This window comes from Ochotona curzoniae, unplaced genomic scaffold (genome assembly GCF_017591425.1).
Source record: "Ochotona curzoniae isolate NIBS_2020 unplaced genomic scaffold, NIBS_Ocur_1.0 contig_64, whole genome shotgun sequence".
NCBI lineage: Eukaryota > Metazoa > Chordata > Mammalia > Lagomorpha > Ochotonidae > Ochotona > Ochotona curzoniae.
In genome coordinates, this window is record NW_024466502.1 from 12,141,674 (window position 1) to 12,157,414 (window position 15,741).

The 15,741-nt window shown below is 50.6% G+C and overlaps 1 protein-coding gene across 7 annotated transcripts in view; it reads left to right on the forward strand.

Moving 5' to 3' along the window:
* The window catches only part of ABCC4 (ATP binding cassette subfamily C member 4), a 234,314-nt gene that overhangs the window by 80,268 nt on the left and 138,305 nt on the right, over positions 1 to 15,741 (forward strand). For all 7 annotated transcript variants that reach the window (XM_040991240.1, XM_040991237.1, XM_040991242.1 and 4 more), the window contains 2 exons: positions 8,451 to 8,552; positions 14,206 to 14,295. In XM_040991240.1, coding sequence (XP_040847174.1) covers positions 8,451 to 8,552; positions 14,206 to 14,295 — 192 coding nt within the window. The remainder of the gene's footprint in view (positions 1 to 8,450; positions 8,553 to 14,205; positions 14,296 to 15,741) is intronic.

Here is a 15,741-nt window from a genome sequence, read left to right on the forward strand (position 1 = left end):
CGAGCCACCACTCAGGAAGCCTGCATCCCCTGCCAGAGTGCCCTGTCAAGTCCTAGCTGCTGTTTCCAGCCCAGCTTCCTGCTCATGCATCCTGGGCAGCAGTTGGGGATGGATGGCCCTGCTCAGGCAGACCTAGATGGGAGGCCCAAATGGACCTCTGGGCTCCTGGCATCTGCTCGGCTCAGCTCTGACTGTTGTATGCATTTGGGGAGTGAAGTAGATGAAAGATCTTTCTCTCTCTCTCTCTCTGCCTAAAAGCTAATGCTTTTAAAATGTTCCATATTTGCTTTACATGTGGATTTTTGGCTATGCCTCTCTGGTTGCCTGCCCGTTCTTCCGTGTCTTCTTTATGCCTTGGCTGAATGTGGATGATTCTGTATTTAACAAGCCTTTTAACTTTTTCATAAGTAGCTCTCCCTAAATTGCTAGGGGCAAATAAATTGATAAGGGCTTGGCTCCTAATAGGTTCCCAAGTATTTGTACTGGTGAATGGATCTGATGTGAGGAGCTGGCTCCTGGAGAGGGCCTTGCTGTCTGAGCCTTAAAGAAGTCCACACATTTTGCTTTCTGGCTGTCAATCGTAAAACAGTTTGCAGCAGCTGATCTGAAAATTTGTATGGTTCCCCATTTTTTTTTTTATTTTGACCTTATCTTAAGGCAGATTTTGTTAATGATGAAATTTCTGTTGTGTATATAAAAATCATGCATAAGCCTGATATGTCCTATGGGGTGAGTTTTGGTGCCCCAGTGTGATGGTTTCTGACGGCAGCTTGACCCAGCATAGTTAGGGGTGATACATGCACATCTTTAAAGAATTCAGTTAGGAACATAGTGTGGCCCTAATGATGTTTTAAGTGCACACTGTGCCTGCATAGAGGGTGGCTTGCAGTATGTTGTGCTGTTTTAACTCTGTTACTGTTGCTGTTACTGCTACTGTAGCTGACTTGTGTTGCTGGGGTGTGTGTGTGTTGTCATCTCATCTCATGTGGAGGTAGCAAGCCCGAAGTCTGAAATCTGTGGGGCAGATACCACACTGGAGCTCAGGAAAGCGCTGATGTTGTAGCTTCCGATTTGGGGCAAAATTCTCCCCATATCCTCCTTCTCTTCCTTCTTCTTCCTCCTTTCCAACCTCTTGTCCTGTGTATCAATCTTTTTTTTCTTTTTCTCAAGGCTTTCTCCTGGTTGGACACAACCCACTTAGATCTAGTAGAGCAATCTGCCTGGTGCAAATTCTCCTGATTTAAATGGTCATGTCATCTGAAATAGTCTTTGATATCCAGACGTGTCTAACCAGAGCAGGCCCTGGGGCCTGGCCAAGCAGATACATGAATTAGTGACCACACGGTGGTTCACTCCCCATCTCCTCTTTTGGGATCCCTGCATTGGACCTTACAGCCTTTGACCCTTGGTATTGGAGCCACCTGCTACTAGATTTCTTTCTCTCTAAATCTTGGATTTCTCAAGGGCAGATGTAGTGCCTGGTTCCCCTCTGTGTTCCCTAAGGATAGCAGGTGTGTAAAGCCTGTGCACCTGAAGGAAACTTGCAGGCCTGTCGTGTCTGGGGAAGTCTGCAGACGTCTCAGCGAGGAGCACTGTTGAGCTGAAAGTGGCAACTCTGCTACTCTGGTGTGTTTGCATCGGGCCTCGGAATGTGGTGGGGAGCAGGTTCCTGCAGACAGGTTCCAGGAACCGTGCTCTAACGTGTGGGTAGGCAGTGTCTTTAAGATTTTGACATTAACACCAACATATAGCTGAACTTGTGTCTGAGGGTACAGTAAGAGCTGCTGACTACTTTTCCTTTTCTCTTGGCTGATGTCCCCTGGGTGCTCTGCAAACAAACAAAGGAAGCATCTTGCATTTGGGCAGGGCAGCTCAACTTCCCCTCCTGTGCACAGGGCCTCTGACAGGACGGTGGGCCCAGGAACTTAGAGTCTGTTCAGCAGCAGGTAAGAAAGAAAGGACAGAGAATCAACCTGTTGCTGTTAGTGTGCTGTTCGAGGCCCCATGCATGGAATTATTTTTCTTCTAGATTCTTGCCTTTTTTGTTGTTGTTATTCTTTTTTAATCCAGCAGACTCTTACAGCTCATTTAAAAGTTCATCAGCATCAGCAAGGCGCTTATTAGAACTACATGGTCGCCCTACCTGGACATTCTGATCATTAGGTGTTGTTGGTGCCTTGGTATGTGGTCTTGTGTGGCTGAAGGTATACTGCTGGAAATCTAACCCTCGCATGGGAGGATAGAATGCGTCGGCAGGTTTATAGCTGATTCATTTACTCATGTGATGGATAAAATAACTGGGCAGCTCAGTTAAGCTGAGCCGTGATAGATGCTGTGTGGTAGACAATGGCACAGTCCTTGTGGCTTGCAGTCATTGTATTGTCGGGGGTGCAGTCAAATGACAATCCCATTACAAGGCTGGCTGTTGGCTGTGAGCTGAGCTGTTATGGCCCTTGGAAGGCAAAGTGCTAGGTAACACCAAGTGCTTGGGCAGAGATGCTGATGCTGTGGTGGAGGCTGTGCTTCTGCAAAGGCTGGAGAAGTGACCCGGAGGGCAGGTGGATGGGCAAGGCAGGGCGTGTTCCATTTCCAATGAAATGAGTGTGTGACAAGAGCTCTCAGCAGTACACCTGGACAGCTGTGTGTTTGAGGAACCAAAAATGTCTGTGGCTATTGAATAGAGGTAACTAGAGGCCCCAATAGGGAACTATAGGAAGTTATTTCAAACAGTTTGGGGTAGGGGAGGGGGGGACGAAAAGGTAAGTTTAGAGGTGGCTGTTGTTGCTGTGATTAAGATGCTACTTGAAATGCCAGCATCCTGTTTCAGATGCCTGCATCCTGATGGGGATACCTGGGTTCAAATCCTGGCTCCTCTTCAGTTCTGGTTTCAAGCTAGTGTGTACCCTAGTAGGCAGTAGATGACAGTCCAAGTACTTGGAGCTCTGCCGCCCTTGTGGGAGACCCTGACTGAGCTCTGGGTTCATGGCTTGTGTCTTGCCCAGCCACAGCCACCGCAGATGCTTGGGGCATCTTTGTCCAATCCTAGCTCTGACTCTGTGTCTTCCCACTTTTCCAGTAAACTTGGTGTGTGTGTGTATAGGTTTATTTTGGCATTTAAACAAAAACCTTTGAAATCCATACATAGTTTTTCTATGCATTTTGGTGATATTTCTGAAGACCCCGCACTAAGACTCAACAGACAGTATTAAGGATTTTAGCTTTTTTCGCAGTGCACCCTGGCTGCTGCCTAGGAAACAGACTGGCAGGAGTAGGAGGTGGGAGGATGGGTCGAAGTGTTCTGGAACAAGTAGCTCAGGAAGAACATGCAGAGAATCGGGGAGCACATGGCAAGTGGGGATCAGCAGGAGGGGAGAGGTCAGATCAGAGGAGGAAGCCAGGAATTTTGGGGGAAGAGGGGGACACTGGACATCCACCTGAGTTTGGCAAGTCAGGGCGAACTTTCCAAGGGCCAGCTTGGGGTCTGAGAGGCTGCCGCAAAGCTCAGGTGTTCACTCTGACAACCTTGGAGACCCTCATCTGCCTTGTTCAGCCCGTTTATCCAGCAAAGCGGTGGGCACTAAATGGGGTTGACAATTCAGTGCCCACCTTCTCTGCTTTTCACTTAAATGTGTTCACAAGCAATTAGAGAGGGCAAGAACAGCAGCAGGAGGGGAAGCCGGAGTGCTGGCTGGGTGGTGGGAGGAAGGTGCTGCGTGCCACAGCGAGGCTGGGAGCCTGGTGGGCATGGCGAGTCTGGAGAGCAGTGTGTGCTTGACCCACTGCTCTGTAACCTGGCCCTTGGTGCCTGGGGCTAGCTGGGGCAATCTGCAGCGTGGTCATTTGGGGGATTCCGGCAAGCACATCAGGGATACACTTGTGCCCCTGAGATGCTGCTGGGTGTGGTCCATACCCAGGTGTAGACCTGTACGTGGGCTGTGGGCTGTGCATTCTGCCTTTCTTCATGTCTGGAAGAAAGCAGGGTTTATGATGAAGTCCGGGACCCGAGAATTCCCTCTTTTTCCTCTGAGGCAGAAAGGGACCAGTGGTCTTGGCAGCAGGCAGGCCCGGTTGGATTATAAGAGATCTTGATTGACGTCAGCTTGCTGATCGTCTGCGTGGTGCCTGCAGCAGTCACATGGGTCCCTGAGGTTACGCTGCCCGCAGAACTGCTTGCGCTGTCCCGAAAAGCCCCTCGGATGTCAGACTTTCTGGCTCCACTTCTGGTATCTGGTGCTTCCCCTGTGACCTGTTCTGGAACTGTCCTGTAGGGCCATAATGGCAATTTAAACTCAGCTTTTCTTACCCGCGTGAGCATTACAGACAAATCCTATCAATGCTTCTGGCACCTTTGTAAGCTGTTTGTGCATCGAGTAGAGTCTCATTTAACTCACTGTGAGATGGCATCTTCTTGCTTCTCTCAGATTTAATCTTTGTGGACAAGTCTTCGTCTTGCGCCTAGGCAAAAGAGAAGAGCCAAATATGTGTTGTAACATAGAAAACCTTTGGCTTCCGTGCCAGGCTGCGGTGGCATGGTTACTGGCTGGACCTATTTGTACTAACTGTGGTCTGTGTGTACACTCAAGTCATGTGGGTTGATGAAGCGCCAGCCATGGCATGGGGGAGGGGTGTGCATTCTCATTGCTGTGGAGTCTGCCTGTGTAACCTCCTTGTCAGTGCCAACTGCAACCCATCCTCAACTGGTTCCCAGCAGGATTCTCTCCAGAAGACACAGGCCCTGGAGGCTAGGGTGGGATTTATGGTCAGGGGATGGAGGCTGAGGCCACTTGGGCAATGGGTGTGTAGGTGCCAGGGAGCCCCAGCAGGATTTCCACTGCTCTTTGGAAGAGCATTGGTGTTTTCAAAAGATCTTACAGGAGGGGTACTTGGGGCAGGCTCAGAGGTGCTGGGACTGCCAGGAACACCAGTGAAAAACAGACACCAGCATTTCTACACACTGGCTGGTCTGGGAGCTCCTGAGACTGAACTTTTACAAAAGGAGTGGAGAAAGGTGAATTGTGGCAGAATAGGCAAGACACAGTCTGTCAGAGAAATGCATTGGAGAGAAGTTGGAGAGGCTGCAGTGAGTCCTGCAGGGGAGCCTTCTGCCCTAGGGCCTGTCTGTCTACCTCCCTCTTGCCGGCCCCAGGCCCGTGCAGGGAGAGATGGTGGTGCCTGGTCCCGGGAGCGCATTGGGAAGCTGCATGGCAAGGGTGGGAATGCAGAAGGGCCGACTCCTTTGCTGTGTATAGCAGCGCATCTGCCTTTGTCTTCACCGGAGAAAATTTTCTTTTTCCGGATTTTGCCAGTTTGTCTTTTGAAGTCAGCCATTTCCATCCAGTTTGGAACCTTGTGGGATGAGAGCCAGGAACTGGAAAGACTCACAGGCTTGTCTGCAGGGTTCCCGGTAGCTGTTGCCTTGAGTGATGATAACACACTCTCTAACTCATTCAGGTACTGATTTCCCTTGCTTGCCCTCGTTATCAGGGCTTGGTGTAAAGTAGTCCGTGGTGTTGTGACTTACACAGGCAGGTCATTTTCATACAGTTGTGGATGGTGAGTTTTCCCCAGGCTGATGGTGCCATAATCCAGGTGGCTGACAACAGTAGTACTGTCCTTAGTTCTGAGGGCTGCTAGGCCCGGGAGAGAGGTGTCAGCAGGGCCACACTCTCTTGGCAAGCTTGGAGGAGGGTTCTGCCTTGCCTCACTCACCATCCACCAAAGACCCGGGCTAGAAGTGGTACGCCTGCACTTGTGTAGTCATGGCCCTGCTGTGCCTGGCTGCGTCATCACGCGGCTGTTTTCCACCTGTGAGCTGGTTTTTGTCTCTCCTCACCTATCTACTTCTTTTTTTTTAAAGATTTCACTCATTCCAAAGGCAGAGTTAACACACACACACACACACACACACACACACACACACACACACACACAGAGGGAGAGCTAGAGACAAAGACCTTCCGTACACTGGTTCCCTCCCCAGATAGTTGCAACAACCAGGATTGGGCCTGTTGGAAGCCAGGAGCCAGCAATTTCTTCTAGGTCTCCTACATGGGTGTAAGGTCCAAAGCATGTTGGCCATTCTCTGCTGCTTTCCTGGGGCCGTTAGTGGGGAGCTGGATCTGGGATGGAACAGCCAGGATTTAGGTGCTACAGGTGGCAGCTTTACCTGCCACGCCACTGCATAGGCCCCTGCCATAACCCTCTTTCCACATAAAGTCACGTGTCAAGGCCCTGGGTTAGGGCTTCAAGGTATGTTTTCAGAGGTTTCTTGCTTCTTTGTGCTACTCTGACAAAATGCCACCAAGTGGGTATTGCACAAAGGAAATAAGTTCATTTCTCACAATTCCAGAGGCTCTGCCGTACAGGACGGGAGCACCAGTGGATTCAGGGTCTGGCAAAGCGCACTTCCTCATTTACAGCTGGAGCCAGCACTGTGCCCTGTGGTGGCGCAGGGGGCAACATTCTCCCTGCAGTGGATTTTCCAAGGGCAGGTACTCCACTCACGAGGGTAGAGTGGGATGAAGTCACACCTCTTAGCATCCTCGCACTGGCCATTAGGTCCTATTGCCTAAGCTGCATAGGGCACACGTTGATGCTGGAGCAGGGGGACATGGTTTTAAATTTTTAAATTCCAGAGCCAGTGGGATGCACCTCCCTTTCTCTTCTTCTTTTAATATTAATGGCAGATGTGGGGTAGGGGTTGGGATCTTCCATCTTCGGGCTCACACCCCAAATGTCCACAATGACCGGCGCAGGACAAGGCTGAAGCCAGAGTCGAGGTTTTCCTCCTGGTCTTTCATGTGGGTGTTGGGGCCCATGCGCTTGGGCCATCTTGCACTGCTTTCCCAGATACATTGGCAGGGAGCTGGATCAGAAGCTTTGCAGCCAGAAGCCTAACTGGAGCCCATATGGGACGCTGGCGTCACAGGTGGTGGCTTTGTCTGCCGTGCTGCAACATCAGCCTTGCTTCTAACTGCTCTCGCTGCCTGACCTTGACCAAGACAGTAACTTTCAAAGCACAGGGGAATTAATGGAGAAAGGTTCCTGGTTGTTCTCTTCCCATGGCCTGACCTGTGGTCGTGTGGCCGCACCTAGCTAGGTAACAGGGCAAGCAGTGTGATTCCAGGTTGCCGGGTTTGAAGCAGGGTACTCCTGCTAAGAAGTGGGGGTTTTATTGCCACTTCTAGAAGGCTCAGATCAGACTTAGAGGACTGCCAGTCATCCAAAATTTGGGGAATTGGGAGTGCGCTCTGTTGTGGGTTTCATTTCTGTGCCACTACAGCTTTTCTCAGTGAACTTTGAGGAGCCAGAGGAGGTTTTGCATATGTCATTATGTTAGATTTGTAATGATTTTTTAGACTTTTAAAAATACAGTCGAAGTTCTTTGGGTAGCTGCTACCTAGCATGAAAACACCACAAGAACTAAAGGGCTCTTCCAGCGGTGAAGCATAGGGCATCCATGGGGAAAACAGACTTCCTGCAATAGAGACATGCCTAAACTCTGGACTTAGCTTTATTTTTTAAAATAAAAATCAACTCTGTGGACTTTGTTTTATTTTTTAAACTTCATGTTTTAATTTTAGTTTTACTTGAGGTGGGGGAGAGGGAGAGAAAGAGAGAGAGAGAGAAACTCGTACAGACATTGACAGAGGGACAGCTTCACTTGAGAAAGGCCCACACAGCTATGGCTGGATTGGTTTGAAATCAAGAGCCTGCAAATGAGTGCAGGCCTCCCTCAGGTGACAGGAACCCAGGCCTGTGAACCATTACCTGCTGCCTCACAGGAGCACTCCAGCAGGAAGCTCTGGCCTGGAGCACTATGGAATGTGGGTGTGCCAACAGGTGTCTTAACTATTCTGCCACATACTCTCCAGAGAATATTTTTTCAAGTCAGTACCAAGTTTGCAGTGACACACAAACGGGGGAGAAAGAGTTGAATACAGGCCTGTTCAGGAGACAGGGCAAAGAATGTTGGGTAGGACCAGAGCGTTGCTTCAGGCTTTGCTGTCGGCCTCTCCCCGCTCGCCTTCTGGCTCAGCTCAGTTCCTGCAGGCCGGGAAATGCACACCTAGCATGGAGCACGGGCTGGCAGGCCATGGGCTTCGGTAAATATTTACCCCATGATTTCCTACCAATTCAGTGTCTGCTGTTGGTAACGACAGTGAATCAGTGGGAAGGGCTGGGTGCTCCAGTGAGCAGCCTTTCCCTTTAGGAAGGAACCACTCCACATACTGAGAAAGTTGTAAGGATCATTGCCTCGTGGTTCATTATTTGTCACGTACCCTGCAATGTGTGCCATTGTTTATTTTGCTCCGGCATGAATTGATATTTCAGTTTCGTTGATAAAATGTCTGTGGGTCATGTAAAGTGTTCTTTCCATGGAAGTCATGGTTTTTGGTGTGTGCTTCTGTTTCCACTGTTTCAAAGGTCTGTGTATCTCCTCTCCCCAGGACTTCCTGCTCCTGGATGAGATATCGCAACGCAGCACTCAACAGCCCTCAGATGATAAAATGATAGTGCATGTGCAAGATTTCACTGCTTCTTGGGATAAGGTAATACGCCTGCCATTTGTTTTTGAAGATTTATTTTTGTCTATTTGAAAGGCAGAGTTACAGAGCAAGAGGGAGAGAGAGAGATCTCCCTTCGCTTGGTTCCATCCTAAATGGCCACAATGGCCAGGGCTCAGCCACACTGAAGCCAGGAACCTGCAACTCCACCTGGGTCTCCCAGTGAGTGGCAGGGGCCCAAGACTTGGGCCATCTACTGCTGCTTTCCTGGGTGCATCTGGAAACTGGAACTCCAGCTGGAAGCAGCTGGGACTCCAACCGTTGCTTACATGAGATAATGGTGTCACAGGCCATGGCTTTACACAACACTGGCTCACATGAGTCCTTTATTTCTAGGTCATGACAACGAGTGAACCTGATTTGATAGGATTTTTGAGATTTTATACAGTGTAGAAAATGTGACTTGCTCATTTCCTGAAGCTGTGTTATAAAAATTCTCAAAATCAGGAGTAACATTTGCAACGAGCAGAAAGTCAGTTTGCAGTCTGCTGCAAGTGTTTGACCAATGGTACTGTGTCTTTTTGTTCTGTTTTTGTATGTAGCTGACATTTTCAATAGCGAAATGACAGGTTAGGGTCCACCATGGTGTTTGGGATGGAATCTGGAAAGGGGGGATACTCAGTGTGTTGAGGACTGGGTTGGGGCAGGGATTCCCCAGTAGCCAAAGGCCTCCTTTTTCCCTGGTGCTCTCTCTAGGGCCTGAGTTCTTAGGAGGCCATGTGAAACAGGAGGCCCACCATCCTGTTGCTGTGGCCACATCGTTGTTATCCCAAGAAATGAGCTTAACCAAGTGGTCATAGAAGGAGGAGGAGTGGGGTGTCAGTGTTACAGTTGCAGGAGACAAATTTGTCCTTGGTGCAGCCCAGGGTGCCCCTCAGGGGGTCCTGTGATGCCTGCTTTGCTGCTTTCTTGATGCTGTCATACTTAGAACCCTGCCCCACATGGCAGTCAGGTGCATGGCCAACACATTGGGGGTGGGCACACCAAAGGCCATGCCAGTGAATGTCCTAGTCAGCTTGAGAGATGACCTTGCCCATGGCCTTGGCAGTGCCAGCAGATGTAGGGATGGTGGGCGCGGCCTCTGAGCTGTTGACTAGTTTCCCCACTGTGCTCGTGTCATCATGGATCACCTTGGCCAGGAAAGCAAAGCTGCTGGTGGTGCAGCGAGCGTTGCTGGCCATCTTGAGGGGGGTGTCACTCTCCTTATGGTCCAGGCTCATCACAAACATGAGGGCATCAGCAGAGCACAGAGGTGCCACCCTTCACCTGAGCCCGTGCTGGTGAAGACACCAGTGAACTCCACATCATCACCCCATTTGATGTTCCTGGAAGATGGATGACCAGCTTCCCCTTTCTTGGCCTTGACTGTGTTCTGGGACCTGCTGACGTCACTGACTATGCAGTCAAGGCCGATGAATGGCTCATCAGTGGAGACAGCAGCCACTTTGCCAGCTCTGGTCACCAGGCGCCCAGTGTGGCCTTCCCCATTGTGTTCTGGGGAAGCCTGCTGGCACTGCACGAGATGTGACTGCCCATCAAAGGCAAGGTGGGGCGGGGGAGCAGAGCCTCTTACTTCCTAAAGAAGTCTGAGGATTCCTTCCCTCTGTAGTGTGCCTGAGCACGGGCTGGACGAGAGCTGTAAATGGTTCCAGAAGCTTTGGGTGGCAACTATGTTTTTGTACATCTTAATATTGTAGACAAAGAATTCTTTGGAGTTGTGCTGTGGTGCTGGGATGGAAGCTCTCCTGTTCCAAGCCTCTGGATAGTGCTGGCTACTTGGGTAATGGCCTGGGTTGGGGAGGAGGCTGTAGACTGGCATAGCCCCTGCAGGGCCACCACCTGCAGATTTTCATGTGTGGTGATAGTCTTAGAGAGCAGGTGACCTCGTGAGGTTTGCTAGCTCTCGTGTACCTGGGATGTCTAGGTTAATGGGAAGACATAAGGGCCACCGTAAGAGTCCCCTCACCTGTGTAGATCGCCCCAGTGCCTTTCTACTCTGAATCTGTAGTTCCCTGTGCTTGGCTCTGACTCTCTCTGCTAGTCCAGCATGAGAGAGGGACTGCTTTATATAGCAAGTATTGAAAGAACAGGCAGGATGTACAATAAGGGGTATGTGGGCATCAGAGATGGGCATTGCCAGTAGGCTGCTCCCTCCTGTCGGGCTAGATGTGGTGTCTGCCAGAGGCACCCTTGGAAGCAGAACCTCTGGGCCCTGGGCTGTACTCCAGGTTCTGGGACTGTGACCGCAACTTGGAGCAGCAGGTGGGAGCTTCTGATAAGGACTAGCAACTCCCCTGTCCTGCATCTCCTGGCCTCCTTTTGGGTTTTCCATGGCTGAACCTGGCTTGACGGGAGATTCTGAAAAGTGTGGTTTGTAACAGCCGGAGTGAAAGTGGAGTTGAGAGCCAGCAGTTGACCAGCCCTCCCTCCCAGCCCCCACTGCCTCTCCCTTGTCCTGTGGGCATTCTTTTTTCACGTGTCCTGACTATAGATGCTGTGCCACCGTGTCTTGGTTTCCTGGTCCTGATGTAGTTAGTGCTTGCCATCTGCGCTAACAAAGCAGAGCAGCTCGTAGTGTAGGAAACCACATCAGTGCAACCTTCCGTACCACGTAGGTGTCTTCTGACCCGGTTGCTTCTCTTGCCGTCCGGGGATGCCCCACCCTAACGCACTTTGAATACCCACAGGAAACACCACTGACATTCCATTCTGAGGAAGTGCTCTGGGAGAAAGCCATTGGATGGGCGCCAAGCAGCTGTCCTTCCAAGAACTGAACAAAGACTCCTGGGCTCTCCTTGCTGTGCTCTTGGCCTTTCCTGTGGGGTTAGGGCCCTGGAGGGGAGATGGTGGAACATGTCTGAGTGAGGGTTGGGATGCAGAGGGGTCAGACGATAGGAATTTGGGGAGAGAAGCCGAGGTAGAATGCAGAGTGGGGGTAAGGACAGACCAGGGTCCCGTCAGCAGAGAACTTCCCATGCCCAGGTCTTTACATAACATGAATGGATTTGACCTCAGTCTCAAAGCTTTAAAACGTGTGGTGCCATTGGAGTGTGAGGGATGCGGGTGGATGTCTGATCTGCACAGTGGCGGGGTCAGCTCTGCTCTGCACAGCACTGGTCACTCTGCATGGTGGTTAGCCCAGAGCAGGTGTCACATAATGCTGGCAGCAGCCTGGATTACCTAGAGGGAATGGGCCCGGCCACTGAGCTGCCAAAGGCTGCCCCCTTGTGGTTGTAACAGACCTTTGCCCTAGCCCAAGTCTCCTGTGTGGCTCAGGAACTCCTTACTTCACAAGAACTTAGATGGCTGAAGGCAAGCTAGGGTTTGAATGTGACTCACTGCCTTGCAGTCGAAACTGAGTCAAAATAATGAAACAGGAAATAGTCATTGGGTACATAGGAAGGAGTAGAGGAACTATAAAAATGATTCTCATGAAACACATTCCAGCTTCTTGATGGATTTTTCTCTCTAGAAGTGGTTCTTGCTTTCTCTCAGGAGCTGTAAATCAATTTTTAAAAGTATGATGTTGAAATTTTTTCTTGACATTTAATGGAGATTAAGTATTTCTTACCCAGATGCTGGGAGCCAGAAGTGTTTCAAAATTCTTCTTTTAGATTTTGGAATATTTGTAGATGTATACTGAACTGCCTTGGGGATGATACTTGAGTCTAAGCAGGAAATCCATTTATGTCTCAAGCCCTGCTCATGCCTAACTGCGGGGTCATGTATGTGATAGTTGTAGTGTTCCTGCTGTTTAATAGGCACCTGTCACGTGGTGTCAAGTGTGGGATTCCCATTTGTGGCTTCATGCTGTCTCTCAAAAAGTTTGGGGTTTTGGGGCCTGGCAACGTGGCCTAGCAGCTAAAGTCCTCTCCTTGAACATGCCAGGATCCCGTACGGGTGCTGGTTCTAATCCCGGCAGCCCCACTTCCCATGCAGCTCCCTGCCTGTGGCCCGGGTAAGCAGTCGAGGACGGCCCAAAGCTTTGGGAACCTGCACCCGTGTGGGAGACCTGGAAGAGGCTCCTGGCTTCGGATCGGCATAGCATGGGTCGTTGCGCTCACTTGGGGAGTGAATCATTGGACGGAAGATCTTCCTCTGTCTCTCCTCTCTGTATATCTGACCGTCCAATAAATAAATAAATCTTTTTTAAAAAAAGTTTGGGGTTTTAGGTTTTGAGGCCATAGAAACTGATATTATCAGATCATGATAATATGTAGCACTTTCAGTGTGTTTATCTTGAAGCTTCCAGATTGTTTAGAAATGGGGTCTCTGCTAGTGTGAGGAGTGCTCTAACCTCATTCCCCCGTGTGTTCATCCCCTGTGGTAGGCAGCGGTGCCTCCAGGGTGGACCAAGTAGAGGTACTGTTTTGTCTGCATTTGCATAGGGGGTGAAACACCTACAGACACAAAGCAAAGGCTATATATACACTTTGAGCACGACCCTATATCTGCTTTATTCCTCACCGTTGTTGCTGGGGATATTAGAGCTGTGGTTGTAGCACTGTCACTTTCGTGAGTTCGTTTGCCAACAGGGATGTTATAAAGAACTTTCTTACTGGATGGGTGTCCCCAAGATGCTTTTTTTTTAAAGTTCAGATTATTGGGTCTGGTGTAGCAGGTTAAGCTGCTGCCTATGACAACAGCATCCCATTTGAATGCTGATTGGAATTCCATTTGTTCCACCTTTGGTCTAGCTCCGTGCTAATGATCCTGGAAAGCAGCAGATGCTGGCTGAAGTGCTTGGATCCCCACACCCTCATGGGAGACCCCAAAGAAACTCCTGGCTTTGCTCTGGTCTATCCCTGTCTGTTGTAGCCATTCTAGGTATGAACCAACATTGGAAGATCTCTGTTTCTCTCTGTTTACCCCACTTCTCTCTTTGCTATTTTATCAAAAGGTGGAGAGACAAGGCAGTCTTCTGTCCACTGGCTCATTCCATAAATGGCTGCTAAAGCCAGAGCTGGGCTGGGCCAAAGCCAAGAGCCAGGAGCGCCATGCTGGTCTCCCATGGGGGTGGCGGGAACCCAAGCACTGGGGTGTTATCATCCATGCTTTGTGAGGGATCCTAGCAGGAAGCAGGATAGGAAGCAGAGCAGCTAGGATTTCAGCTGGTATTGTGATATGGGATGCCAGGCCAGGGTTTAACTCATCTCCCCGTGATAATGAGATACATTCTTTATTAAAAGCAAACAGAGAGGTTTGGTGCAGAGACCTCTAATTGTTTTGAGTCAGGGGCTGGAAATGTCATGTGCTTATGTTGCCACCTTGTGGAGGATAATGAAATAGAAAATGAATGCCAAATCATAACAGATGAATATAAAGGATATTATAGTGTGTTGATGTGAGCCAAGAAGCTTTCATTTCAAGAGTCACCTTGTTGTTTCCACTCAAATCCCATGGTCGTGGGGTACCGTGTTCCTGTGGAGTTCTGGAAAAAGGAGCACCGGCCTGCCAAAGGGCTTGAAGTGCTGCAAAGAAGACTGGACAAAGCGGACTCCAGGACATGCTTAGCGAAGGAGGAGCAGGAGCGGGCTTCTGTCCCTGTTGCAGGGACTGTGTGCTAGTTTCTCCATGGTTTGGAAGCGGGCTCTGCTGCTTGACTGAAATGGGTGTGTTTTTGTGAACTCCCTCCTAGGCTTTCGACACGCCCACCCTCCAAGGACTCTCGTTCACTGTGAGACCTGGCGAGCTGCTGGCTGTGGTTGGCCCCGTGGGCGCAGGAAAGGTAAGGCCCGCGGCAGCCTCATCTGTCATCGCCTCCCAGGCTGTGTTCTTGGAGCTGCGCCCAAAGCTCCATGTAACCCGGATTTCAGTTGCTGTTTCTGGAACAGCTTGCCTGTGTGTGTTCCATGGAACATGTGTTTTGTAAGAAGGGTCCGTGTCCAGACATGAAAGATCTTAAAAGCGTTCATGGAACATGTGTGCCATAAAAAGAACTGCATACACCCAAACTTAATTTTTTTCCTTGTTTTAAATTTCTAATTAATTAATTTTTGTAAGACAGAAGATAGAAAGTGAGAGGTAGAACTGGTTAACTCCCCAAATGGCTACAGCAATCTGGTTTGGGCTGGGGGTGGGGCGGAGCTGTGACTGAACTGGGGCTGGGCTGGGCTGGAACTGGGCTGGGGGTGAGCTGGGGCTGAGTTGGGGCTGGGCTGGGGCTGGGCTGGGGCTGAGTTGGGGCTGAGTTGGGGCTGGGTTGGGGCTGGGCTGGGGCTGGGCTGGGGCTGAGTTGGGGCTGGGCTGGGGCTGAGTTGGGGCTGGGCTGGGGCTGGGCTGGGGCTGAGTTGGGGCTGAGTTGGGGCTGGGCTGGGGCTGAGCTGGGGCTGGGCTGGGCTGGGGCTGGGCTGGGGCTGGGCTGGGGCTAGGCTGGGGCTGGACTGGGGCTGGGCTGGGCTGGGGCTACGCTGTGACTGAACTGGGGCTGGGCTGGGCTGGGGCTGGGCTGGGGCTGAGTTGGGGCTGGGCTGGGGCTGGGCTGGGGCTGAGTTGGGGCTGGGCTGGGGCTGGGCTGGGGCTGGGCTGGGGCTGGGTTGGGGCTGGGCTGGGGCTGGGACTTGGGTTAGGGGTGGGACTGGGGCTGGACTGCGCTGGGACTCAAACTGGGAGCCGGAGAGTACAATGAAACTGTCCCACTGATGCCTCCCTGGGTTCATGTCAGCAGGAAGCTGGAGTCAGGTGCTCTGATGTGGGAGGCAGGTGTCTTAACTGCTAGTCTGACTGCGTACTCCCTATACCCGTTTTTTAGATGATGGATTGTGTTATTGATTTGAATGAGTTATACAGAGAGAGAGGGCAAGAGACCTTGCATCCATTGGCTCACTCCTCCAATGGCCCCCAGCGGTCAGGGCCCGGCTGAACCCAGGAGCCAAGAGCTTCTTTGGATCTCCCACATGCATGCAGGGGCCCAAGCACTTAGACCATCTTCCATTGCTTTGCCAGGTGCATTGGCAAAGAGCTAGATCAGAACTAGAGTAGCCAGGAATCGAACTGGCATCACTGGTAGTGCCTTAAGCTGCTATACCACAATCCTGGTCCCTGAAACTTTTCCTTTCATTTTCTATAAACTTTGCGGAGTACCCTTTGTTGTCATACTGAGCTATTGCTTTGCTGGAAACATTCATTAATCTTGTTCCATGTAGCATTTCACTTGGGGGAAGCTCATTTGAAC